Source organism: Leucoraja erinacea, unplaced genomic scaffold (assembly GCF_028641065.1).
Source record: "Leucoraja erinacea ecotype New England unplaced genomic scaffold, Leri_hhj_1 Leri_281S, whole genome shotgun sequence".
NCBI lineage: Eukaryota > Metazoa > Chordata > Chondrichthyes > Rajiformes > Rajidae > Leucoraja > Leucoraja erinaceus.
Window position 1 is genome coordinate 102,501 of NW_026576182.1, and position 25,574 is coordinate 128,074.

Sequence of the window (25,574 nt, forward strand, 5' to 3'; positions counted from 1 at the left end):
GTGGGGGGAGGAAGAACGGAGTCCCAACATCTGGGGAGGAAGATGGTGGGTTGAACATCTGGAATAGAGGACGATGGTGGATTTGAGATGTGGTTCAGCAGATCTGGGCAACATCTGGAATCGAGGAATATGGTGGATTCACTATCCAGAGGGGAGAAAGGGTAGATAGCCTCTGGGGCAGTGGGAGGTGATGGAGTCAACATCTGGTATGGAGAGGGAGAGGAAGATGGTTAACATCTGGAGGAGAGGAAGAGTGGAGGCCAAACATCTGGGAGGAAGATGGCGGATTCAACGGGAGGAAGATGGTGGCTCAACATCTGGAGGGGAGATAGACAAAATGCTGGAGTAACTCAGGGGGTCAGGCAGCATCTCTGGAGAGAAGGAATGGGCGACATTTCGGGTCGAGACCCTTCTTCGGACTTCGAACTTCAACATCTGGAGTAGAGGAAGGTGGTGGCTTTGGCATGTGGACCAGCGAGGGGGGCAACTTCTGGAGTGGAGGATGGATTCCACATCTGGAGTGGAGAGGGGTTGAAGAACTGGAGTCAAGGAAGATTGTTGGCTTAACATCTGCCGGGGAGACCCAACGCCTCAAGGGGAGTGGATGCAACATCTGGAGAGGAGGAGCAGAGCAGGGCCAACTTCTGGGGTGGAGGAAGGGAGTGCATTCAACATCTGGGGAGGAAGAGATGACCAACATCTGGAGAGGAGGAGGTGGTCAACATCTGGAGAGGTGGCACAACATCTGAGGGGGGTGGGGTGGCGGATTCAACATCTGGAGTAGAGGGCAGTGGTGGATTTGACATCTGGTGGAGGAAGAGTAAATCCAGCTGCTGGAGATGATGGATTCAACATCTGGAATGGAGAAGGTGAGGAGGAGCTGAGTTGGGGAGGGGAGGGAGATGGAGGATTCAACATCTGGGCAGGAGGAAGAGAGGCTCAACATCTGGAGAGGAGGGGATGGATTCAACATCAAGAGGGAGATCATCTGGGGGGGAGGAATGTGGTGGATTAAACATCTGGATGAACAGAAGAGGGCCACATCTGGGAAGGGGGAGATGGTGGGTCAGCGGCAGAGAGGGGGACAACATCTGGAGTGGAGGACGATGGTGGCTGCCAGTGACTAGCATGTGGAGTCAAGCATTTTGGTAGTTGGAGAATTGTGTGCAGTTTTGGTCTCCAAATTTGAGGAAGGACATTCTTGCTATTGAGGGAGCCCAGCGTAGGTTCACCAGGTTAATTCCCGGGATGGTGGGACTGTCATATGCTGAGAGAATGGAGCAGCTGGGCTTGTACACTCTGGAGTTTAGAAGGAAGAGAGGGGATCTTATTGAGACATATAAGACTATTAAGGGTAGACAAAGATGCTGGAGAAACTCAGCGGGTGCAGCAGCATCTATGGAGCGAAGGAAATAGGCAACGTTTCGGGCCGAAACCCTTCTTCAGACTATTAAGGGTTTGGACACGCTAGAGGCAGGAAACATGTTCCCGATGTTGTGGGAGTCCAGAACCAGGGGCCACACACACACAGTTTAAGAATAAGGGGTAAGCCATTTAGAACGGAGACGAGGAAACACTTTTTCTCACAGAGAGTGGCGAGTGTGGAATTCTCTGCCTCAGAGGGCGGTGGAGGCCGGTTCTCTGGATGCTTTCAAGAGAGAGCCAGATAGGGCTCTAAAGATAGCGGAGTCAGGGGAGAAGGCAGGAACGGGGTACTGATTGGGGATGATCAGCCATGATCACATTGAATGGCGGTGCTGGCTCGAAGGGCCGAATGGCCTACTCCTGCACCTATTGTCTACTGTCTATTGAATAAAGGTGTGGACTAGTTTCTAAATGGGGAGAGAATCCAGAAATCGGAAGAACGATCCCAGGAATGAGTGGGTTAACATACGGTGAGCGTTTGTCGGCACTGGGCCTGTTCTCGCTGGAGTTTAGAAGAATGAGGGGGGACCTCATTGAAACTTACAAAATAGTGAAAGGCCCGGATAGAGTGGATGTGGAGAGGATGTTTCCACTAGTGGGAGAGTCTAGGACCAGAGGGCACAGCCTCAGAATTAAAGAACATTCCTTTAGGAAGATGAGGAGGAATTTCTTTAGCCAGAGGGTGGTGAATCTGTGGGATTCTTTGCCACAGACCGCTGTGGAGGCCACAAGTCAGTGGATATTTTTAAGGCAGAGATAGATAGATTCTTGATTAGTGCGGGTGTCAGGGGTTATGGGGAGAAGGCAGGAGAATGGGGTTGGGAGGGAGGGATAGATCAGCCGTGATTGAATGGCGGAGTAGACTTGATGGGCCGAATGGCCTAATTCTGCTCCTATCACTTATGAACCTATGACCCAATATTCCTCATGGGAAGAGTAGACCCAAAGCTTGGAGTGGAGGGAGATGATAGGTCCAACATCTGGAATGGAGAAGAATAGGATATGGGACCTGGTGTATAAGAAGATGGTGCATTCAACATCTGGAGAGGAAGAGTGGAGGCCGAACATCTGGAGGTGTGGGAGATGGTTTCAGCATCTGGAATAGAATGCGTTGACGGGTGGATCAGCGGTGCAGAGGGGATGGGGACAACATCTGGAGCTGGTGGATCCAACATCTGGAGACGAGGAAGACAAGAGAGCCCCAACATCTGGGGTGAAGGTGGTGGGTTCAACATCTGGAATAGTGGAAGAGTGGGACCCGGCATCGGGAATTGGGGGAGGATGTACTCAACATCTGGGGCAGAGGAGGGGAAGGGGTTCAACAGCTGGAGCAGTGGGCTCAACATCTGAAACCAGTGAGTCATCCTGGGTGGAGGATGGGGGAAGTGGTCGGAACATCTGGAGTGGATGGACGACAACAGGACTGCAGGGCAGATGTGCGGTGGTGGACATTGAGGTGAGAGACAGATCAGTTATAAACGGGTCCTTTTCACAATGGCAGGCAGTGACTAGTGGGGTACCTCAAGGCTCAGTGCTGGGACCAGCAGTGACTAGTGGCGTACCGCAAGGCTCAGTGCTGGGACCCCAGCTATTTACAATATATATTAATGATCTGGATGAGGGAATTGAAGGCAATATCTCCAAGTTTGCGGATGACACTAAGCTGGGGGGCAGTGTTAGCTGTGAGGAGGATGCTAGGAGACTGCAAGGTGATTTGGATAGGCTGGGTGAGTGGGCAAATGTTTGGCAGATGCAGTATAATGTGGATAAATGTGAGGTTATCCATTTTGGTGGCAAAAACAGGAAAGCAGACTATTATCTAAATGGTGGCCGACTAGGAAAAGGGGAGATGCAGCGAGACCTGGGTGTCATGGTACACCAGTCATTGAAGGTAGGCATGCAGGTGCAGCAGGCAGTGAAGAAAGCGAATGGTATGTTAGCTTTCATTGCAAAAGGATTTGAGTATAGGAGCAGGGAGGTTCTACTGCAGTTGTACAGGGTCTTGGTGAGACCACACCTGGAGTATTGCGTACAGTTTTGGTCTCCAAATCTGAGGAAGGACATTATTGCCATAGAGGGAGTGCAGAGAAGGTTCACCAGACTGATTCCTGGGATGTCAGGACTGTCTTATGAAGAAAGACTGGATAGACTTGGTTTATACTCTCTAGAATTTAGGAGATTGAGAGGGGATCTTATAGAAACTTATAAAATTCTTAAGGGGTTGGACAGGCTAGATGCAGGAAGATTGTTCCCGATGTTGGGGAAGTCCAGGACAAGGGGTCACAGCTTAAGGATAAGGGGGAAATCCTTTAAAACCGAGATGAGAAGAACTTTTTTCACACAGAGAGTGGTGAATCTCTGGAACTCTCTGCCGCAGAGGATAGTCGAGGCCAGTTCATTGGCTATATTTAAGAGGGAGTTAGATGTGGCCCTTGTGGCTACGGGGATCAGGGGGTATGGAGAGAAGGCAGGTACGGGATACTGAATTGGATGATCAGCCATGATCATATTGAATGGCGGTGCAGGCTCGAAGGGCCGAATGGCCTCTACTCCTGCACCTAATTTCTATGTCTATGTTTCTATGAACGACATCATATGTTCATAACAGATTAGGAGCAGAATTAGGCCATTCGGTTCTTCAGACTGAAGAAGGGTCTCGACCCGAAATGTCACCTATTCCTTCGCTCCATAGATGCTGCCTCACCCGCTGAGTTTCTCCAGCACTTTTTGTCTACCTTCGATCTTCCAGCATCTGCAGTTCCTTCTTAAACTTAGGAATCTGAGGGGTAACTTTTTCACAGACAGGGTGGTGGGTGTATGGAACGAGCTGCCGGAGGAGGTAGTCGAGGCTGGGACTATCCCAACGTTTAAGAAACAGTTAGACAGGTACATGGATAGGACGGGTTTAGAGGGATATGGGCAGGTGGGACTAGTGTAGATGGGGCATGTTGGGCGGGGTGGGCAAGTTGGGCCGAAGGGCCTGTTTCCATGCTGTGTCACTTTATGACTGGTGTAGATGGGGCATGTTGGTCGGGGTGGGCAAGTTGGGCCGAAGGGCCTGTTTCCATGCTGTGTCACTCTATGACTGGTGTAGATGGGGCATGTTGGTTGGCATGGGCAAGTTGGGCCGAAGGGCCTGTTTCTATGCTGTATCACTCTAGGACTGGTGTAGATGGGGCATGTTGGCCAGTATGGACAAGTTGGGCCGAATGGCCTGTTTCCATGCTGTGTCACTCTATGACTGGTGTAGATGGGGCATGTTGGCCAGTATGGACAAGTTGGGCTGAAGGGCCTGTTTCCGCGCTGTATCCCTCTATGACTATGATTCTAAACACCACCAACACTCCCATCTACAGACTGACCCCCTTCCCCACACAGTCCCAGGACCTCCATGGAAGTCCGGAGCAAGGGATGAACCACAAAGGGGTTTAACTTCCGAGGAAGAAGAGCTTCGGAGCATCGCCCAGAGCCAGGTTTAGGAGAACGGCCAAGTATCGGACTACAAAAAAACAGGGATGTAATGCTGAGGTTTCTACAAGGCGCTGGTCAGGGCCGGGACTGGAGCCTGGGGAGCAGTTTTGGGGCCCCCCGTATCTGAGGAAGGATGCGCTGGCTCTGGAGGGAGGTGTCCAGAGGAGGTTTATACCAGAACGACCCCGGGAATGAGTGGGTTGACTAATGTACGATGAGCATTTGATGGCACTCGCTGGAGTTTAGAAGGATGAGGTTGGGGCCTCATTGAAACGTCAGCGAATAGTGGGCGGCCCCGGATAGAGTGGATGTGGAGAGGATGTTTCCACTAGTGGGAGAGTCTAGAGTCTAGAGTCTAGAGTCTAGGACCAGAGGGCACAGCCTCAGAATTAAAGGACGTTCCTTTAGGAAGGAGATGAGGAGGAATTTCTTCAGCCAGAGGGTGGTGAATCTGTGGGATTCTTTGCCACACAGACGGCTGTGGAGGCCACAAGTCAGTGGATATTTTTAATATCGAGATACAGATAGATTCTTGATTAGTGCGGGTGTCAGGGGTTATGGGGAGAAGGCAGGAGAATGGGGGAGAGGGAGAGATCGATCAGCCATGATTGAATGGCAGAGTAGACTTGATGGGCCGAATGGCCTAACTCTGCTCCTATCTCTTGTGACCTGATGAACTAAGTGTGATGGGGGTGGGAGGGGGGGGGGGGGGAGGGGTAGGTGGATGGGGAGGGGGTTCCTGACTAACGCAGGGTATGTCCAGCCTAGGTTCGACCCCACTTGGGGTGATTTGAGGAACTATTGGTGCAGGAGTCATGTCCAGCCGACCACCTCTAAAACTATTCGAGACCTAACACTAAAAATTCCCCCTTTGAGATTGGAACTGCTGGGTCATATAAGTGATAGGAGCAGAGTTGGGCCATTCGGCCCATCAAGTCTCCTCTGCCATTCAATAATGCCCGATCTAACCCTCCCTCCTAACCCCATTCTCCTGCCTTCTCCCCATAACCCCCTGACACCCGCACTAATCAAGAATCTATCTATCTCTGCCTTAAAAATACCCACTTTGTAATGTGCAATTGTAGATCAGGCACATAACTAGCCGCCTTCGATGGAAGCCATCTTGAAATGCCCAATGACTCCGGAGAGACAACAGGGCCTGTGTGACTCTGTCACCGTGGCTCGATCTTAGCTATTCTATATCTTTCCATTCGGAGAACCAACGCTAGATGATTCTTCATAGGTTCATAAGGGATAGGAGCAGAATTAGGCCATTCGGCCCATCAAGTCCACTCCGCCATTCGATCATGGCCAATCTATCTCTCCCTCCCAACCCCATTCTCCGAGAATTCCACAGACTCACAACTCTCTCTGTGAGAAAAAGTGTTCCCTTGTCTCCGTTCTAAATGGCTTACCCCTTATTCTTAAACTGTGTGTGTGGCCCCTGGTTTTGGACTCCCCCAACATCGGGAACATGTTTCTTGCCTCTAGCGTGTCCAAATCCTTAATAGTCGTATATGTTTCAATAAGATTCCCTCTCATCCTTCTAAACTCCAGAGTGTACAAGCCCAGCCGCTCCATTCTCCTGCCTTCTCCCCATAACCCCTGACACCCGCACTAATCAAGAATCTATCTATCTCTGCCTTAAAAATATCCACTGACTTGTGGCCTCCACAGCCGTCTGTGTGGCAAAGAATTCCACAGATTCACCACCCTCTGGCTAAAGAAATTCCTCCTCATCTCCTTCCTAAAGGAACGTCCTTTAATTCTGAGTCTGTGCCCTCTGGTCCTAGACTCTCCCACTAGTGGAAACATCCTCTCCACATCCACTCTATCTGGGCCTTTCACTATTCGGTGACGTTTCAATGAGGTCCCCCTCCACCACCCCCCTTGTGATATCAAAGAAGACAAAGAAACACACACGCACACGCATACACGCACACACATGTGAAATACAGCATGACTAGTTACACACGCACACGCACTAATGCACATACACCACACAACAACGCGCACACATATATGCAATCATTCACACACATACATTGTACATGTATGTGCAGGAAGGAACTGAAGCTGCTGGTTTAAGCCGAAGATAGGCACAAAATGCTGGCGTAACTCAGCGGGACAGGCAGCATCTCTGGAGAGAAGGAATGGGTGAGGTCTCGGGTTTGAGGAAGGGTCTCCACCCGAAATGCCACCGATTCCCTTTCGCCTGGTACTATTCCAGACCCGCTGAGTTACTCCAGCTTTTTGTGTATGGACATGTATGCGTGTTACATGTACAATAACGCACGCACGCACACACACACATGTACACGGTGTGACAAGTGTACAATAACACGAGTACACAACACAGACAAAACATGCGTGTGAACGACCGAACTGGCGCCCACACATGAAGCACACACGTGTGTATGCGGACACACACACACACACACACACACACACACACACACACACACACACACACACACACACACACACACACACACACACACACCACACACACACACACACACACACACACACACACACACACGCACGCACGCACCACACACACACACACACACACGCACGCACACACACACACACACACACACACACACACACCACACACACACACACACACACACACACACACACACACACACACACACACACACACACCACACACACACACACACACACACAACACACACACACACACACACACACACACACACACACACACACACACACACACACACACACACACACACACACACACACACACACACACACACACACACACACAAAGACACACACACACACACACAGTCACAAACACGTACACATATACACACAGACACACACACACACAAAGACATACACACACACACACACACACACACACACACACACACACACACACACACACACACATACACACACACACACAAGACATACACACACACACACACACACACACACACACACACACACACACACACACACACACACACACACACACACACACACACACACACACAACAAACACATCCCATAGTCAAAACATTGCTTAAAAATATTATTTCCATTTGTAACATGTCACGGCTGGTTACTAGATTAAGATTACAGTCTAAATCTCATTTCAATTCTGACTTCACACTCTCCCCCTCCCCAAGCTCCCCCCCCCCCCCCCCCCCCCCACACACACCCCCCTCCCCCAGGCCCGCCCTGCCTCTCTGGATCCAGTCCACCCCCACCCACCCAAATCCTCCCCACCACCCACCCGATCCTCCCACCCGCCCCAACACTTTTTCTTTCCCTCCTTTTGGCCACCAGAACGAGAGAGGGATTAGAAGAAAAATCGAACATTCCTCCTTTTAGTTTTTACTAAAATCGTCGCCTTATGAAAGCCCAGACCCTGAAGAAGCTGACGGGACACGCAAACGGCTGGTTTGGGTAACAAGAACGCAAAAAAAGAAAAAAAGAAAAAAGAAAAATAGCACATTCACCGAAAGAGAGTGCAAAAATTTTTCGGAAGATGAGGGGAAAAAAAAGGAAGAACAGCTTTTTTTTTTTGGAAAACAAAACACTTTCGAAGGGGGGTGGTGGGGGTAGGGGGTTGGGTGGAAATATCGTTAGCATGCATTCGGTTTTAAAAAAAATACCTTCATCTTCAACACCACGAAATGCTCCATTATCATCAGGTTTTTTTGTTAATGGACCTAAGACCAAAAACAATGGAAGGAGAAAAACACATTTCAAAAACCATAATTTGTCCGCTATTTCTGTTCCCGTCAAATCACTTCTCATTAAATTTTCTTTTTTTTTAAAAAAAGATACACTCAAGAATCCAGTTTCAAAAAAACCCTGAGAAGATTTTCCTTGCGTTTAAAAAAAAACCCCAAGACAACATGGAAAACATACAAGAAAAGACATGTTTCGTCTCTGCGAACTTTTTGCGTTTTTTTTCACTTTTCGGCGAAGAAAAATTGTGTGTTTCGTGTTTTTTTTTTTTCGAAGTTAGTCGGGCAAAAAAAAAAGAAAGATTTCAACCCCTAGATGGCAAGAAAACCAACGGATATTTCGGTTGACGTCCCAAACGAGAGTTCTTTAGGCACCTCGAGATTACTTAGCGTAAACTGGTGTCCGTTTTCGTAGCTCATCAAAACAGTCGTCGAAGTACGATAATGGCATTGCTAGCCCTGCGTTTGCCTTCCTGAAGCTGGGGTCCCAGCCACGAGACATCGTGAGGTTAAAAGATGGATTTAAAAAATATATATAGACAATAGACAATAGGTGCAGGACATTCGGCCCTTCGAGCCAGCACCTGTGATCACGGCTGATCATCCACAATCAGTACCCCGTTCCTGCCTTCTCCCCTGACTCCGCTATCTTTAAGAGCGCTATCTAACTCTCTCTTGAAAGCATCCAGAGAACCGGCCTCCACCGCCCTCTGAGGCAGGGGATCCCACAGATTCACAACTCTCTGGGTGAAAAAGTTTTTCCTCATAGACAATAGACAATAGGTGCAGGAGTAGAGGCCATTCGGCCCTTCGAGCCAGCACCCGCCATTCAATGTGATCACGGCTGATCATCCCCAATCAGTACCCCGTTCCTGCCTTCCTCCCATATCCCCTGACTCCGCTATCTTCAAGAGCCCTATCTAGCTCTCTCTTGAAGAACTCTCTATCCAGAGAACCGGCCTCCACTGGCCTCTGAGGTGGAGAATTCCACAGACTCACCACTCTCTGTGTGAAAAAGGTTTTTCCTCATCTCCATTCTAAATGGCTTACCCCTTATTCTTAGTTGAGGCCCCTGGTTCTGGACTCCCCCAACATCGGGAACATGTTTCCTGCCTCTAGCGTGTCCAAACCCTTAATAGTCTGAAGAAGGGTTTCGGCCCGAAACGTTGCCTATTTCCTTCGCTCCATAGATGCTGCTGCACCCGCTGAGTTTCTCCAGCACTTTAGTCTTATATGTTTCAACAATATACCCTCTCATCCTTCTAAACTCCAGAGTATACAAGCCCAGCCGCTCCATTCTCTCAACATACGACAGTCCCGCCATCCCGGGAGTCTCCTTTTGTGAAAATTAGGACCTGGATATTGGCTCCCAGACCTGTCTGTCTCGATAGATTGGCTGCACGCTTCAAACCAGAGCTTCAAGGCCTTTCTGAGATCGATCTGTTATTAAGTAGTCATCCGGCAGGTGTCAGGAGAATCGGGAGACACGCCATCTTTCACGAGGGGAGGCGGGAGGAACTGCAGACGCTGGCGTGCGCAGCAACGAGAGAAAAAAGACACAAAGTGCTGGAGTAACTCCGCGGGTTCCCGGAGAAGATGGACGGGTGATGTTTCGGGGACGGGACACTTCTTGGGACTTTTTCTGTTCTCCACAGAAGGGCCTGTTTCCACGCTGTATCACTAGACTAAACTAAACTGAGCTGAACTGAATTCAGCAGGTCAGGCAACCTCTCTGGAGAACATGGAAACATAGCAAAACCTAGAAAATAGGTGCAGGAGGCCATTCAGGCCTTCGAGCCAGCACCGCCATTCATTGGGTTATTGGCCTAATATCGAAACATAGAATGGATGGGTGGCGTTTGGGGGCTGGACCCTTCGTCAGTGATTGTGGGGGGAGAGGGGGAAGAGGGAGAAGAGGAGACTCAGGACTAAACCTGGCGGATATTTTAGCTGGAGTTTTTTTTTAGGTTAGGCTGATGATTGGACAAAGGCCAGAGACAAAAAGGCCCGAGGTGTGAGAGAGAAAACGTCGGGTCTCGACCCGAAACGCCGCCCATTTCCTTCGCTCCGTAGACGCTGCCTCGCCCACTGAGTTCCTCCAGCATTTCTGTCTGCCTTCGATTTTCCCAGCATCTGCAGTTCTTTCTTAAACAGAGAAAAAGGTTCGACTTGAGTTGCGAATTGTGAAGCCTGAGGAAGGAATGTAGGTGGGGGGGGGGGGGTGGGTGGTGGGGGGTGGGGAGGGGGGGGGGGGAAAGCTGGAAGGGAAGTGAGAGCAGTGATAGTGGGAATAAAAGGTATAAAGTGCTGGAGTAACAGCGGGTCAGGCTTCATCTCTGGAGAAAATGGATAGGCCCGCATTTCGGGTCGGGACCCCTTCTTCATAACTTGTTCGAGTAGTACTCGCTGGGGTGTATGGTCAAACTCCCTTTAAGCGTTCAGAAACGTGGCCTTCAGAAAGGGATGCTGCCTAACCCGCTGGGTTACTCCAGCACTTTGCACTTTTTTTGTGTGTAAACCAGCACCTGCAGTTCCTTGTGTCTGCGAGTCATAGGTGGGATGGTGAGAGGAGGGGATGGGGGGGGGGGGGGGGGGGGGTGATAGATATGGCATGGAAAAAAGGCCAGAGGAGATAAATACTCCAGTTGAAAAGATAAGGAGAGAAAATGTGAAGCTGGAGGAAGGAAGAAATTTGGGGGGGGGGGCATCATAATTGGGGGTGAAACCAAGTGGGGTACAGGGAAAGGAGGGGGTGGTGAGTAAAGAATGGGGTGGGGGTGTACCCCCTACCACAATCTTCAGCTGACCCGCTGAGTTACTCCAGCACTTTGCACTTTTTTTTAACCTAAACCAGCGCCTGCAGTTCCTTGTGCCTGCGAGTGATAGGTGGATACAGGTGAGGTGGTGAGAGGAGAGGGGGGGGGGGGGGGGGGTTGATAGATTGAAGGCAGGACAAAAGGCCAGAGGAGAAAAAAGCGGAAAAAAAGAAAAAGGAGAGAAATGTGAAGCTGGAGGAAGGAAAAATGGGGGGGGGGGGGGGGGGGGGTGGGGGGGGGGGGGGGGGGGGGGGGGGGGGGGGGAATTTGGGTGTGAAACCAAGTGGGGTACTGGGAAGAGAGGGGGGGGGGGGTGAGTAAAGACATTGGTTGTGTGTGTGTGTGCGCGCGCGCGCGTGTGTGTGTGTGTGTGTGTGTGTGAGTGTGTGTGTGTGTGTGTGTGTGTGTGTGTGTGTGTGTGGTGTGTGTGTGTGTGGTGTGTGTGTGTGTGTGTGTGTGTGCGTGTGTTGTGTATATGCTTGCAGGTGTGTGTGTGTGTGCGTGCGGGTGCGGGTGTGTGTGCGTGTGCGTGCATGCACGTGCGTGCGTGTGTATGTGTGTGTGTACATGCATGCGCGTGCTTGCATGCGTGTGTGTGCGTGTGTGTGCGTGCATGCGTGTGTGTGTGTGTGCGTGTGAGTGCATGTGCATGTGTGTGTGCGTGCGTGTGTGTGTGTATGTGTGCGTGCATGTGTGTGTGCCCACGTGCGTGTGTGAATGCATGTGGGTGCATGCGTGTGTGGGTGTGAGTGCGTGCGTGCATGCATGTGTGTGCGTGTGCGTGCGTGTGCGTGTGCGTGCGTGTGCGTGCATGCCTGTGTGTGCGTGTGCGTGCTAGCGTGTGGGTGTGGAGTTTCCACGTACTCCCAGCGATCGCGTGGGTTTTCTCCGGCTGCTCCGGTTTCCTCCCACATCCCAAAGACGCGCAGGTTTGCCGGACATTCGGCCCTCTGTGAAGTTGCCCCCCTAGTGTGTCGGGAGTGGGATGAGATAGAACTGGTGTAAACAGGTGATCGAGGGTCAGCATGGACTCAGTGGGCCGAAAGGCCTGTCTCCATGCCGTATCTTAATCAATCAATAACGGGGATGAGGTAACCTTAGCTGATAAGGTGCAGCGTAGACTTTAGCCAGTCTCAGTATATTAAGAGCAATAAGATAGGAGAGAACAGATTGTCTTAAGGCCCAATGTGGTCATCTCCATTCAGAGTTCCAGAAGATTGCTTTATGACTGAGATACAGTGAAAAGCTTTTGGATGCATGCTGTCCAGTTAAATCAGTTCATACAATACATACATCAAGCCAGACGCAAGTACAACAGAGCAAGGGGAACAATACCAAAGAGCAAAAAATGTCGTTTCACAGGGTTATTGCATAACAGTTCCAGAGGAAAAGCGTGATGTCTGCAAAGAGGTAGGCTGGAAGATCAGGACAACGCCACTAGATTTTAGTTTAGTTTTACAGATACAGCGCGGAAACAGGCCCCTTCGGCCCATCGGCGAGTCCGTGCCGACCAGCTCTATACTACACACACTAGGGGGCGATTCACAATTTTAATTCGAAGCCAATTAACCTGCAAGCACGCGTGGGAGGGAACCGGAGCTCCCGGGGAAAACCCGCGCAGGTCACGGGGAGAACGTGCAAACTCCGTACAGACAGCGCCCGTAGTCAGGATCGAACCCGGGTCTCTGGCGCTGTGGTAAATCGCCCCTGGTGTGTAGGAGGAGAAAGTGGGATAACGCAGAACTAGTGTGAAGGGCGGATCGCTGGTCGGCACGGGCTCGATGGGCCGAAGGGCCTGTGTCTGTGCTGTATCTGTAAACTAAACTAAATTAAACAGGCAGGTACTATAATAGTGTCGGAAAGAACTGCAGATGCTGGTTTAAATCGGAGATAGTCACAAAGTGCTGGAGTAACTCAGCGGGACGGGCTGCAGCTCTGGAGAGAAGGAATGGGTGACGTTTCGGGTCGAGACCCTTCTTCAGACTGATGTCGGGGGAGAGATAGAATGTAGTCGGAGACAGTAAGACTGGTGGGAGAAGAACTGGGGAAGGGGGAGGGATGGAGAGAGAGGGAAAGCAAGGGTTACTTGAAGTTAGAGAAGTCAATGTTCATACCGCTGGGGTGTAAGCAGGCCAAGCGAAATGTGAGGTGCTGTTCCTCCAATTTGTGCACTAGGCCTCACTCTGAGAGTGGAGGAGGCCCAGGACAGAGAGGTCAGAGTGGGAATGGGAGGGGGAGTTGAAGTCTTGAGCAACCGGGAGATCGGGCAGGTTTAGGATAGGGGGTCGCCAATTTCCGAGAGAAGGGGTGGTGGTGTTGTCGGGGTCAGTGGAGCTCAGCTAGGCCGGGCTGCCGAGCGACCGACGGGGCCACGGGCGAGGCGCTGCTGCTGCTGCTGCACTCCACGGGCTGCACTACGTCGGGACGGGTGAGGCGGGGTCCAACCCGATCCGAGAAGTAGCGGTCAAATACGGGACAAGGGCGGCAAACCAATTGAGCCCAAAATACGGGATGTCCCGGCTAATACGGGACTGTTGGCAACTCTAATGCCATATGACCTGGGTTCCGTTAGACCTCAAGTTCTCTATGTGTGAACACTCTATGTAGATGCACTTACAGGATTCTCTGCAACTAATAAGCATGAGAGGAGACCAGGGCTCCAGTGAAGACATCAAACGCATTCTGAGGCTTTGCAAAGCACCAGTCAGACCGCGTTTGGAATAGCGTGTGCAGTTTTGGGCCCCGTATCTGAGGCTCTGGAGAGGGCCCAGTGGAGGTTCACAAGAACGATCCCAGGTATGAGTGGGTTAACATATGATGAGCGTCTGTCAGCGCTGGGCCTGTACTCCCTGGAGTTTCGGAGGATGAGTGGGGACCCTCATTGAAACTTGCCGAATAGTGAAAGGCCCGCATGGAGTGGACGTGGAGAGGATGTTTCCACTAGTGGGAGAGTCTAGAGTCTAGGACCAGAGGGCACAGCCTCAGAATAAAAGGACGTTCCTTTGGGAAGGAGATGAGGAGGAATTTCTTTAGCCAGAGGGTGGTGAATCTGTGGAATCTGTGGAGGCCACAAGTCAGTGGATATTTTTAAGGCAGAGATAGATAGATTCTTGATTAGTGCGGGTGTCAGGGGTTATGGGGAGAAGGCAGGAGAATGTGGTTGGGAGGGAGAGTTAGATCAGCCGTGATTGAATGGCGGAGGACACTTGATGGGCCGAATGGCCTATTTCTGTTCCTATGACATGGTCTATAGTTCTATAAATGGAGATTTATATATTCTCATTGAAGCATATCGTGGCCATAATCCAGATCACTAAATACCCCAGTTTCAGGTACGTTAGGATCAAGAACTATTTAAAAAAAGATTTCTATTTAATCTTCTTAAACCAGCCAAGGCTTTGTTCTTAGATAGACACGAAAAGCTGGACAGGCAGCATCTCTGGAGAGAAGGAATGGGTGACGTTTCGGATCGAGACTCATCTTCTCCTCTCTTTGTTCGTTTGTTTAGAGATACAGCGTGGAAACAGGCCCTTCGGCCCCACCGAGTCCATGCCTGCCCGGCGATCCACTCCAGAACCAGGGGCCACACACACACAGTTTAAGAATAAGGGGTAAGCCATTTAGAACGGAGACGAGGAAACACTTTTTCACACAGAGAGTTGTGAGTCTGTGGAATTCTCTGCCTCAGAGGGCAGTGGAGGCCGGTTCTCTGGATGCTTTCAAGAGAGAGCTAGAAAGGGCTGGCAGGACTGTCATATGTTGAGAGAATGGAGCGGCTGGGCTTGTATAACAAGAGGAGTTGAGTATAGGAGCAAAGAGGTCCTTCTGCAGTTGTACAGGGCCCTAGTGCGACCACACCTGGAGTATTGTGTGCAGTTTTGGCCCCCTAATTTGAGGAAGAACATTCTTGCTATTGAGGGAGCCCAGCGTAGGTTCACCAGTTTAATTCCCGGGATGGCGGGACTGTCATATGCTGAGAGAATGGAGCGGCTGGGCTTGTATACTCTGGAGTTTAGGATGAGAGGATATCTCATTGAAACATTAATCTTATATTATTAAGGGATTGGACACGCTAGAGGCAGGAAACATGTTCCCGATGTTGGGGGAGTCCAGAACCAGGGGCCACACACACACACAGTTTAAGAATAAGGGGTCGGCCATTTAGAACGGAGACGAGGAAACATTTTTTCTCACAGAGAGTTGTGAGTCTGTGGAATTCTCTGCCTCTGAGGGCGGTGGAGGCCGGTTCTCTGGATACTTTCAAGAGAGAGCTAGATAGGGCTCTTAATGATAGCGGAGTCAGGGGCTATGGGGGAGAAGGCAGGAACGGGGTACTGATTGTGGATGATCAGCCATGATCATATTGAATGGTGGTGCTGGCTCAAAGGGCCGAATGGCCTCCTCCTGCACCTATTGTCTATTGTCTACTAACACTATCCTACACACACTAGGGACATTTTGCAATTATACACAAGCCAATTAACCTGCAAACCTGTACGGCTTTAGAGTGTGGGAAACAGCCAGAGAAAACACACGCAGGTCATGGGGAAAAAACATGCAAACTCCACACAGACAGTACCCGTAGTCAGGATCGAACCGGGGTCTGTGGCGCCGTAAGGCAGCAACTCTACCGCTGTGTCGCCCATAACGAGGTGCAACACAACACTGGGGTTCCCTCAGAGAGACATACAACCAGTGCCAATTAGTAGTGAGGCTTAATGGCCTGCTAGGCCGCTGAAGTCATAAGATAGTCAATCCAGCACGGAAATAATTTTTTCTCAATAATCTCATTCACACTCAATGTCCCTGACTGAAAATACCACAAAGGTGGCTGGGTTGTCTGAATCTATAACTAGCCCGCCCCTGCACTCTTCAATATCCTGCAGTCATTGTTATTCAAATGGGGAGGAAACTCAATGGAGTCTCAGCTCTTCCTTCACCGAAAAAATGCCTTCGTAGCGAGAGGCGGAATGATATTGGCGGCACGGTGGCGCAGCGGGTAGAGGCGTTGCCTCGTGGTCTCAGAGACCCGGGTTCCATCCTGACCTCCGGTGTGTGTGTGTGTGTGTGTGTGTGTGCGCGTATGTGTGTGTCGTGTGTGTGTGTGTGTGTGTTTTTGTGTGTGTGTGTGTATGTGTGTGCGTATGTGTGTGTGTGTGTGTGCGTGTGTGTGTGTGTGTGTGTGTGTGTGTGTGTGTATGTGTGTGTGTGTGTGTGTGTATGTGTGTGTGCGTGTGTGTGTGTGTGCGTGCGTGTGTGTGTGTGCGTGTGTGTGTGCGTGCGTGTGTGTGTGTGTGTGGTGTGTGTGTGTGTGTGTGTGTGTGCGTATGCGTGTGCGTGCGGTGCGTGTGTGTGTGTGTGTGTGTGTGTGGTGTGTGTGTGTGTGTGTGTGTGTGTGTGTGCGTGCGTGTGCGCGTATGTGTGCGTGCGTGTGTGTGCGCGTATGTGTGTGCGGTGTGTGTGTGTGTGTGTGTGTGCGTGTGTGTGTGTGTGTGCGTGTGTGTGTGTGTGTGTGTGTGTGCGTGTGTGCGGTGTGTGCGCGTGTGCGTGTGTGTGCGGTGTGTGTGTGTGTGTGTGTGTGTGTGCGTGTGTATATGTTATTTTTGTTTCCTTCCAACAAGAACCTTTATTCAGTATTTTACACTTTACACTAGAAAGTACAAAGACTTCCAGAGGGCCTGAAACATCGGGCCGCCTGTAGCCGCGACTACGGTGGGTTCAACGGCATCGACCCCGACCACGGGTGAACAAAAAGCAAGATGGCTGACCTTTGTTGCCTTCCCACACGGGGGGAAACGTTGATTCTGCTGTGTGTGGATGTTCACGTTAGTCTATCGTGTGTTGTTTTTATTCGTACGGATGTACGGTAACTCAAATCTCGCTGCGCCAGCTGGTGCGTGCAATAATGAATGTCACTTGAACTTGAACTTGGTTGCATTACCTCATTCAGTCATTTAGTACCACTATAATCACCCTTGTCTACAATACAAGTATAGGAGTAAAGAGGTTCTTCTGCAGTTGTATAGGGCTCTGGTGAGACCACATCTGGAGTATTGCATACAGTTTTGGTCTCCTAATTTGAGGAAGGACATCCTTGTGACTGAGGCAGTGCAGCGTAGGTTCACCAGATCGATCCCTGGGATGGCGGGACTGTCATATGAGGAAAGATTGAAAAGACTAGGCTTGTATTCACCGGAGTTTAGAACGATGAAGGGTTATCTTAGAGAAACATATAAAATTATAAAAGGAAGCTAGATGCAGGAAAAATGTTCCCAATGTTGGGCGAGTCCAGAACCAGGGGCCACACACACAGTCTTAGAATAAAGGGGAGGCCATTTAAGACTGAGGTGAGAAAAACGCTTTTTCAGTTGTGAATTTGTGGAATTCCCTGCCACAGAGGGCAATGGAGGCCAAATCACTGGATGGATTTAAGAGAGAGTTAGGTAGAGCTCTAGGGGCTAGTGGAGTCCAGGGATATGGGGAGAAGGCAGGCACGGGTTATTGATAGGGGACGATCAGCCATGATGATATTGAATGGCGGTGCTGGCTCGAAGGGCCGAATGGCCTCCTCCTGCACCTATTGTCTATGTTTCTATACACTCGACTTCCCTGCGGAGACCAGCATTCATGGAAGGCCTCCAGAGCCCCTGTGGACTAGGCCCGGCGTGTATATGCCTTTGTGTGTACATGTGTGTGTGTGTGTGTGTGTATATGTGTATATCTTTGCAGAACAATAGTTGATAAATGTCCTGGCACAATATCTGCCCCCCACAGCGCCAGTTTGACCCTGACCACAGATGCTGTCTGTGCGGAGTTTGTCAGTTCTCCCCGTGACCTGCGTGGGTTTTCTCCGGGTTCTCCGGTTTCCTCCCACACTCCAAAGATGCGTGGGTTTGTAGGTCAATTGGGTTCGGTAAATATTGTAAATTACCCCTAGTGTGTGTAGGACAGTGTTATGATGACCCTGTCCCACTTCGGAAACCTGAAGGGAAACCTCTGGAGACTTTGCGCCCCACCCAAGGTTTCCGTGCGGTTCCCGGAGGTTTTCGTCAGTCTCCGTACCTGCTTCCACCACCTGCAACCTCCGGCAACCACCTGCAACCTCCGGGAACCGCACAGAAACCTTGGCAAAGTCTCCAGAGGTTTCCGTTCAGGTCTCGGAAGTGGGACGGGGTCGTTAGTGCATATGGATGGTCATCGTTTGTGTGGACTCGGTGGGCCAAAGGACCTGTTTCCACACTGTATCACTAAACTAAACTAAACTAAAACACTGGCCTTATCTGCGCCAGTCTTTCTCTCTTCACCTTCAGTGAATACTAAACTCTCTTGTAAAACATCACTACCCTGTCCTACGATACGAGTTCATTCCAAGATCTCTCTCCCCCGAGTTTGCCCCGATTCGAACTCGGAGATTTACGGTAATGGCCACTCGTCGGTACTCGGGGCTTGTTGAAAAATCTTCACCAGTCTTCCCGTGCTTACCTGCCGTTAGCGAGTCTTCCCGAGTACCTGCCGTTAGCGTTACGAGCCGCTAAGAGACGTCCCCGAGCTCCGACGTACCCGCTACGTTCATTCTCCGTGCTTACCACGAGTTTGATTTTTTTTTTAAACTCGGGAGAGCTCTTGGAATGAACTCGTACAGTGGGACAGGGGCTACTAATATCTTTGCGACAGACTTTATTATCTAAATGGTGGCCGATTGGGAAAGGGGGAGATGCAGCGAGACCTGGGTGTCATGGTACACCAGACATTGAAAGTAGGCATGCAGGTGCAGCAGGCAGTAAAGAAAGCGAATGGTATGTTAGCTTTCATTGCAAAAGGATTTGAGTATAGGAGCAGAGAGAGGTTCTACTGCAGTTGTACAGGGTCTTGGTGAGACCACACCTGGAGTATTGCGTACAGTTTGGGTCTCCAAATCTGAGGAAGGAGATTATTGGCATGGAGGGAGTGCAGAGACGGTTGACCAGACTGATTCCTGGGATGTCAGGAGTGTCTTATGAAGAAAGACTGGATAGACTTGGTTTATACTCTCTAGAATTTAGGAGATTGAGAGGGGATCTTATAGAAACCTACAAAATTCTTAAGGGGTTGGACAGGCTAGATGCAGGAAGATTGTTCCCGATGTTAGGGAAGTCCAGGACAAGGGGTCACAGCTTAAGGATAAGGGGGAAATCCTTTAAAACCGAGATGAGAAGAACTTTTTTCACACAGAGAGTGGTGAATCTCTGGAACTCTCTGCCACAGAGGGTAGTTGAGGCCACAGTTCATTGGCTATATTTAAGAGGGAGTTAGATGTGCCTCTTGTGGCTAAGGGGATCAGGGGGTATGGAGAGAAGGCAGGTACGGGATACTGAGTTGGATGATCAGCCATGATCATATTGAATGGTGGTGCAGGCTCGAAGGGCCGAATGGCCTCTACTCCTGCACCTAATTTCTATGTTTCTATGTTTAGACTTTAGAGATACAGCGTGGAAACAGGCCCTTCAGCCCACCGAGTCCGTGCCGACCAGCGATCCCCGCACACTGTTCCATTTGGTCAACTCAGCAGTTTTGGAGGAGAAGGTAGACAAAAATGCTGGAGAAACTCAGCGGGCAAACTCAGCATCTATAGATGCCTCCTCACCCGCTGAGTTTCTCCAGCATTTTTGTCTGCCCTTGACTTTTCCAGCATCTGCAGTTCCTTCTTAAACACTACAAAGAGATGGAACATATCCTAACATAAACTCAGGGGCATCTTAAAACAGTTGCACAAGTCTTGGAGAGACCACACTCGGAGATAGCTGGTGCAGATCTTGTCGCCCAGCTCATTAGATCATAAGATCACAAGAGATAGGAACAAAATCAGACCATTCGGCCCATCGAGCCTACCCCGCCATTCAATCACAGCTGATCTATCTCTCCCTCCTAACCCCATTCTCCTGCCTTCTCCCCATAACCCCTGACACCCGCACTGATCAACAATCACGCTAGAGGCAGGACACATGTTCCCGATGTTGGGGGAAGTCCAGAACCAGGGGCCACACACACACACACAGTTTAAGAATAAGGGGTCGGCCATTTAGAACGGAGACGAGGAAACACTTTTTCTCACAGAGAGTTGTGAGTCTATGGAATTCTCTGCCTCAGAGGCCGGTTCTCTGGATGCTTTCAAGAGAGAGCTAGATAGGGCTGTTAAAAATAGCGGAGTCAGGGGATATGGGGAGAAGGCAGGAACGGGGTACTGATTGGGGATGATCACATTGAATGGCGGTGCTGGCTCGAAGGGCCGAATGGTCTACTCCCCCCCCTCTCTCTTTCTCCCTCCTCTATCCATCTCTCTCTCTCTCTCTCTCTCTCTCTCTCTCTCCCCCTCCCCCCCTCTCCCTCCCTCCCTCTCTCTCCCCCTCTCTCTCTCTCTCTCTCTCTCTCTCTCCCTCTCTCTCTCTCTTCTCTCTCTCTCTCCTCTCTCTCTCTCCCCTCTTTCTCTTCCCCTCTCTCTCTTTCTGCCTTCAGCCCCTCCCCCCTCCCCCTCTCTCCCCCCCCTCCCTCTCCCTCTCTCTCTCCCCCACTCTCTTTCTCTCCCTCTCCTCTCCCTCTCCCTCCCCCCTCCCCCCCCCCCCCTCCCTCTATCTCCCCCCTTGTCCTCCTCTCTCTCTACTCCCCTGTCTCTCACTCCCCCTCTCCCCCCTTCTCTCTCTCCTCTCTCTCTCCCCTCTCTCTCTCTCTCCCTCTCCCTCCTCTCTCTCCCCTCTCTCTCTCCCTCTCTCCCTCTCCCCTCTCCCTCTCTCTCTCTCTCTCTCTCTCCCCCTCTCTCCTCCCTCTCCCTCCCCCCCCTCCCCCCCCCCCCCTCTCTCTATCTCTCCCTCTCTCCCTCTCCCCTCTCTTTCTCTCTCTCTCTCTCTCTCCCCCCCACTCCGAGTATCACAGCTCGAGGGCCACTGGAGTCCTCATTTGGAATCGCTGAGATATTGAATAAGCAGAAGGTATAAAAGATGCATGAGGCTGTATGCGCTGGAGCGAGCTGCTGCAGCCAGCTCCCCCAGTCCTGCTAACATTGCCAGCGCTGCCTGCCTGCATGCCTGCCATCACCAGGTGATGCTTCAGCCCATGGGCTGCTGAAGTGTGCGGGGCCCATTCACACAACAGCTGCCCACTGCACCAACTAGCCACAACTAGCCACAACCCCACAGCTCAAAGCCACGATCACATTGAATGGCGGTGCTGGCTCGAAGGGGCCGAATGGCCTCTACTCCTGCACCTGTTGTCTATTGTCTATTGGCTATAAAGCCTTCACACTTTACTTCAGAGGGGTCTGAGGGTCAACTTTTCCACTCAAAGGGCGATGGGTGTATGGAACGAGCTGCCCTTCGAAGGGCCGAATGGCCTCTACTCCTACACCTGTTGTCTATTGAGCCAGCACCGCCATTCAATGTGACATGATCAGGTCTTATACAACTGCAACATACCTCCCAACTTCTATACCCAACAGCCAATAGGTGCAGGAGTAGAGGCCATTCGGCCCTTCGAGCCAGCACCGCCATTCAATGTGATCATGGCTGATCATCCCCAATCAGTACCCCGTTCCTGCCTTCTCCCCTGACTCCGCTATCTTTAAGAGCCCTATCTAGCTCTCTCTTGAAAGCATCCAGAGAACCGGCCTCTGTGGCAGAGAATTCCACAGACTCACAACTCTCTGTGAGAAAAAGTGTTTCCTCGTCTCGGTTCTAAATGGCTTACCCCTTATTCTTAAACTGTGTGTGTGTGGCCCCTGGTTCTGGACTCCCCCAACATCGGGAACACGTTTCCTGCCTACAGCATGTCCAAACCCTTAACAATTTTATATGTTTCAATAAGATACCCCCTCATCCTTCTAAACTCCAGAGTGTACAAGCCCAGCCGCTCCATTCTCTCAGCATATGACAGTCCCGCCATCCCGGGAATTAACCTGGTGAACCTACGCTGGGCTCCCTCAATAGCAAGAAATTTGGAGACCAAAACTGCACACAATACTCCAGGTGTGGTCTCACTAGGGCCCTGTACAACTGCAGAAGGACCTCTTTGCTCCTATACTCAACTCCTCTTGTTATGAAGGCCAGCATGCCATTCGCTTTCTTCACTGTACCTGCATGCTTACTTTCATTGACTGATGAACAAGGACCCCCAGATCCCGTTGTACTTCCCCTTTTCCCAACTTGACGCCATTTAGATAGTAATCTGCCTTCCTGTTTTTGACACCAAAGTGGATAACCTCACATTTATCTGCATTAAACTTAATCTGCCATGCATCTGCCCACTCCCCCAACCTGTCCAAGTCACCTTGCATCCTCACGGCATCCTCCTCACAGTTCACACTGCCACCCAGCTTTGTGTCATCTGCAAATTTGCTAATGTTACTTCGAATCCCAAGACTCCTCTTCATCAAAATCATTGCTGTATATTGTAAATAGCTGCGGTCCCAGCACCGAGCCTTGCGGTACCCCACTAGTCACTGCCTGACATTCTGAAAGGGACCCGTTAATCCCTACTCTTTGTTTCCTGTCTGCCAACCACTTCTCTATCCATGTCAGCACTCAACCCCCAATACCATGTGCCCTAATTTTGCCCGCTAATCTCCTATGTAGGACCTTATCAAATGCTTGCTGAAAGTCCAGGTACACTGCATCCACTAGCTCTCCCTTGTCCATTTTCCTAGTTACATCCTCAAAGAATTCCAGAAGATTAGTCAAGCATGATATCCCCTTTGTAAATCCATGCTGACTCGGACCGATCCTGTTACTGCTATCCAAATGTGCGGCTATCTCATTATAATTGACTCCAGCATCTTCCCCACCACCGATGTCAGGCTAACTGGTCTATAATTCCCTGTTTTCTCTCCCCCGCCTTTCTTAAAAGATGGGATAACATTAGCTACCCTCCAATCCACAGGGACTGATCCTGAATCTATAGAACATTGGAAAATTATCACCAATGCATCCACTATTTCTAGATCCCTGGGATGGCAGACCATCACGCCTGGGGATTTTATCAGCCTCGTATATCGTTCGCCCCGATAATCTGGTTTTCCGTGACTTCAGGACAAGCTTTAGCGGTTGCCCCTGCCCACCATTAAGTGGGGTTTTTCCGGCTGGTGTAGGTGTGTGTTTGTGGTGGTGTGGTGTGTGTGTGTGTGTGTGCATGTGTGTGTGTGTGTATGTGTGTGTGTGGTGGGTGTATGTGTGTGTGTGTGTGTGTGTGTGTGTGTGTGTATGTGTGTATATGTGTGGGTGTGTGTGTATGTGGGTGTGTGCATGTGGGGGGTCCCAAAAAACATGGGTTGTGTGTGTGTGTGGTGTGGTGTGTGTGTTGTGGTGTGTGTGTGTGTGTGTGTGTGTGTGCTGTGTGGGGTGTGTGTGTGTGAGTGTGTGTGTGTGTGGACATGTGTGTGTGTGAGTGTGCGTGTGTGACTGTGTGTGCCCTGTGTGGTGTGTGGTGTGTGTGTGTGTGTGTGTGTGGTGTGTGTGTGTGTGTGTGTGACTGTGTTTGGAGTGTGTCCTGTGGTGTGGTGTGTGTGTGTGTGTGTGTGTGTGCGTGTGGTGTGTGTGTGTGTGGCTGTGCATGTGTGGTGTGTGCGGCTGTGCGCCTGTGCGGGCGTGTGTGTGTGTGTGTGTGTGTGGCCGCATGCTGTGTGGGTGTGTCTGGTCCCTGTGTGTGGTGTCACCGGCGTGGTGTGGACTAGTTGTTTCCTCTCCTCGTGTGTGTGCAGTGTGCGTGTGTGAGAGCTGTGGCGCGTGAGACCTCCTCACTGTGAACATCCTAAATGCCCTCCCGTGTGTATTGCCCACGCAGCGTGCAAGTGAAGCTGCGTGAGTGGTGGTGTGTGTGGTGTGTGTGTGTGTGTGTGTGTTTGTGTGGGGTGTGTGGTGTGTGTGTGTGTGTGTGGAGTGTGTGTGTAGGAATACACTCCAAACATGCAGAGGAGACCCATGTCGCTTGGAATTATGCGAGCAGGTGGAATGAATACGGGGTGGAGCGGATATGCGAGCCCAGCTTTTCTGCAGAGGGCAGTGCCCAGAGAGAGGGAGGGGGGAGAGAGGGAGGGGAGGAGCCGGGAGAGGGAGATAGTGAGAGGGAGAGAGGGAGCGGAGAGGGCGAGAGAGGGGTGAGAAGGGAGAGGGAGAGGGAGAGGGGAGAGGAGGGAGAGGGGAGGTGAGGAGAGAGGGGGAGAGAGAGAGGGAGAGGGAGAGGGGGAGGGAGAGGGAGAGGGGAGGGAGAGGGAGAGGGAGAGAGGGAGGGAGAAAGAGAGGGAGAGGGAGAGGGAGAGAGAGAGAGAGAGAGAGTGACAGAGGAGAGAGGGAGAGAGAAGAGAGAGAGGGAGAGAGGGAGACGGAGAGAGAGAGAGGAGAGAGGGAGAGGGAGAGAGAGGGAGAGGGGGAGAGAGAGAGAGAGGGAGAGAGAGAGAGGGAGAGTGAATGGAGGGGGAGGGAGAGAGAGTGAGGGAGATAGAGCACGGTGAGTGAGAAGAGAGAGAGAGGGCAGGAGAGGGAGTGAGAAAATGGGGAGAGTGAGGGTGGTAAAAGAGAGAGGGAGAGAGAGGAAGAGGGAGAGGGAGAGAGGGAGGAGAGGGAGAGGGAGAGGGAGAGAGGGAGAGAGGAGAGGGAGAGGGAGAGGGAGAGGAGAGGGAGAGGGGGAGGGAGAAGAGAGGGAGAGGAGAGGGAGAGGGAGAGGGAGGAGGGAGAGGGAGGGGAGGAGAGAGAGGGAGAGGGAGGGGAGAGAGGGAGGGTATTTTATTTCAGTTCAGTACAGTTCAGTTTAAAGGCACAGCGTGGAAGTGTGCCCTTTGGCCCACCGAGTCCATGCTGGCCAGCGATCTCGATTATCCCTTTGCCCCTCTCACCGTAACCCTACCTGTATACCCTCTCCAGTATTGGACGTCTCCACCCTGGGGGGGAAGAAGGTTCTGACTGTCTACCCTATCTACGCCTCTCGTCATTTCACCAGGTCTCCCTCTCAACCACCGGCGTTCCGGACAAAACTATCCAGGTCTGTCCCGCCTTTCCCGGTAGCTAATACTCCTCTGATCCAGGCCTCACTCTGGTATGAAGTGTCTCGACCCACAAAGCTCCCAGTTCCTTCTCTCCAGAGATGCTGCCTGTCCCGCTGAGTTACTCCG

The 25,574-nt window shown here is 51.1% G+C and overlaps 1 protein-coding gene across 1 annotated transcript in view; it reads right to left on the bottom strand.

Annotated features, from left to right (window-relative positions):
- Window positions 1-25,574, bottom strand: part of LOC129693407 (neuroligin-1-like) — a 91,802-nt gene that overhangs the window by 60,620 nt on the left and 5,608 nt on the right. The window contains exon 2 of the mRNA XM_055630233.1: window positions 8,553-8,609. Coding sequence (XP_055486208.1) covers window positions 8,553-8,609 — 57 coding nt within the window. The remainder of the gene's footprint in view (window positions 1-8,552; window positions 8,610-25,574) is intronic.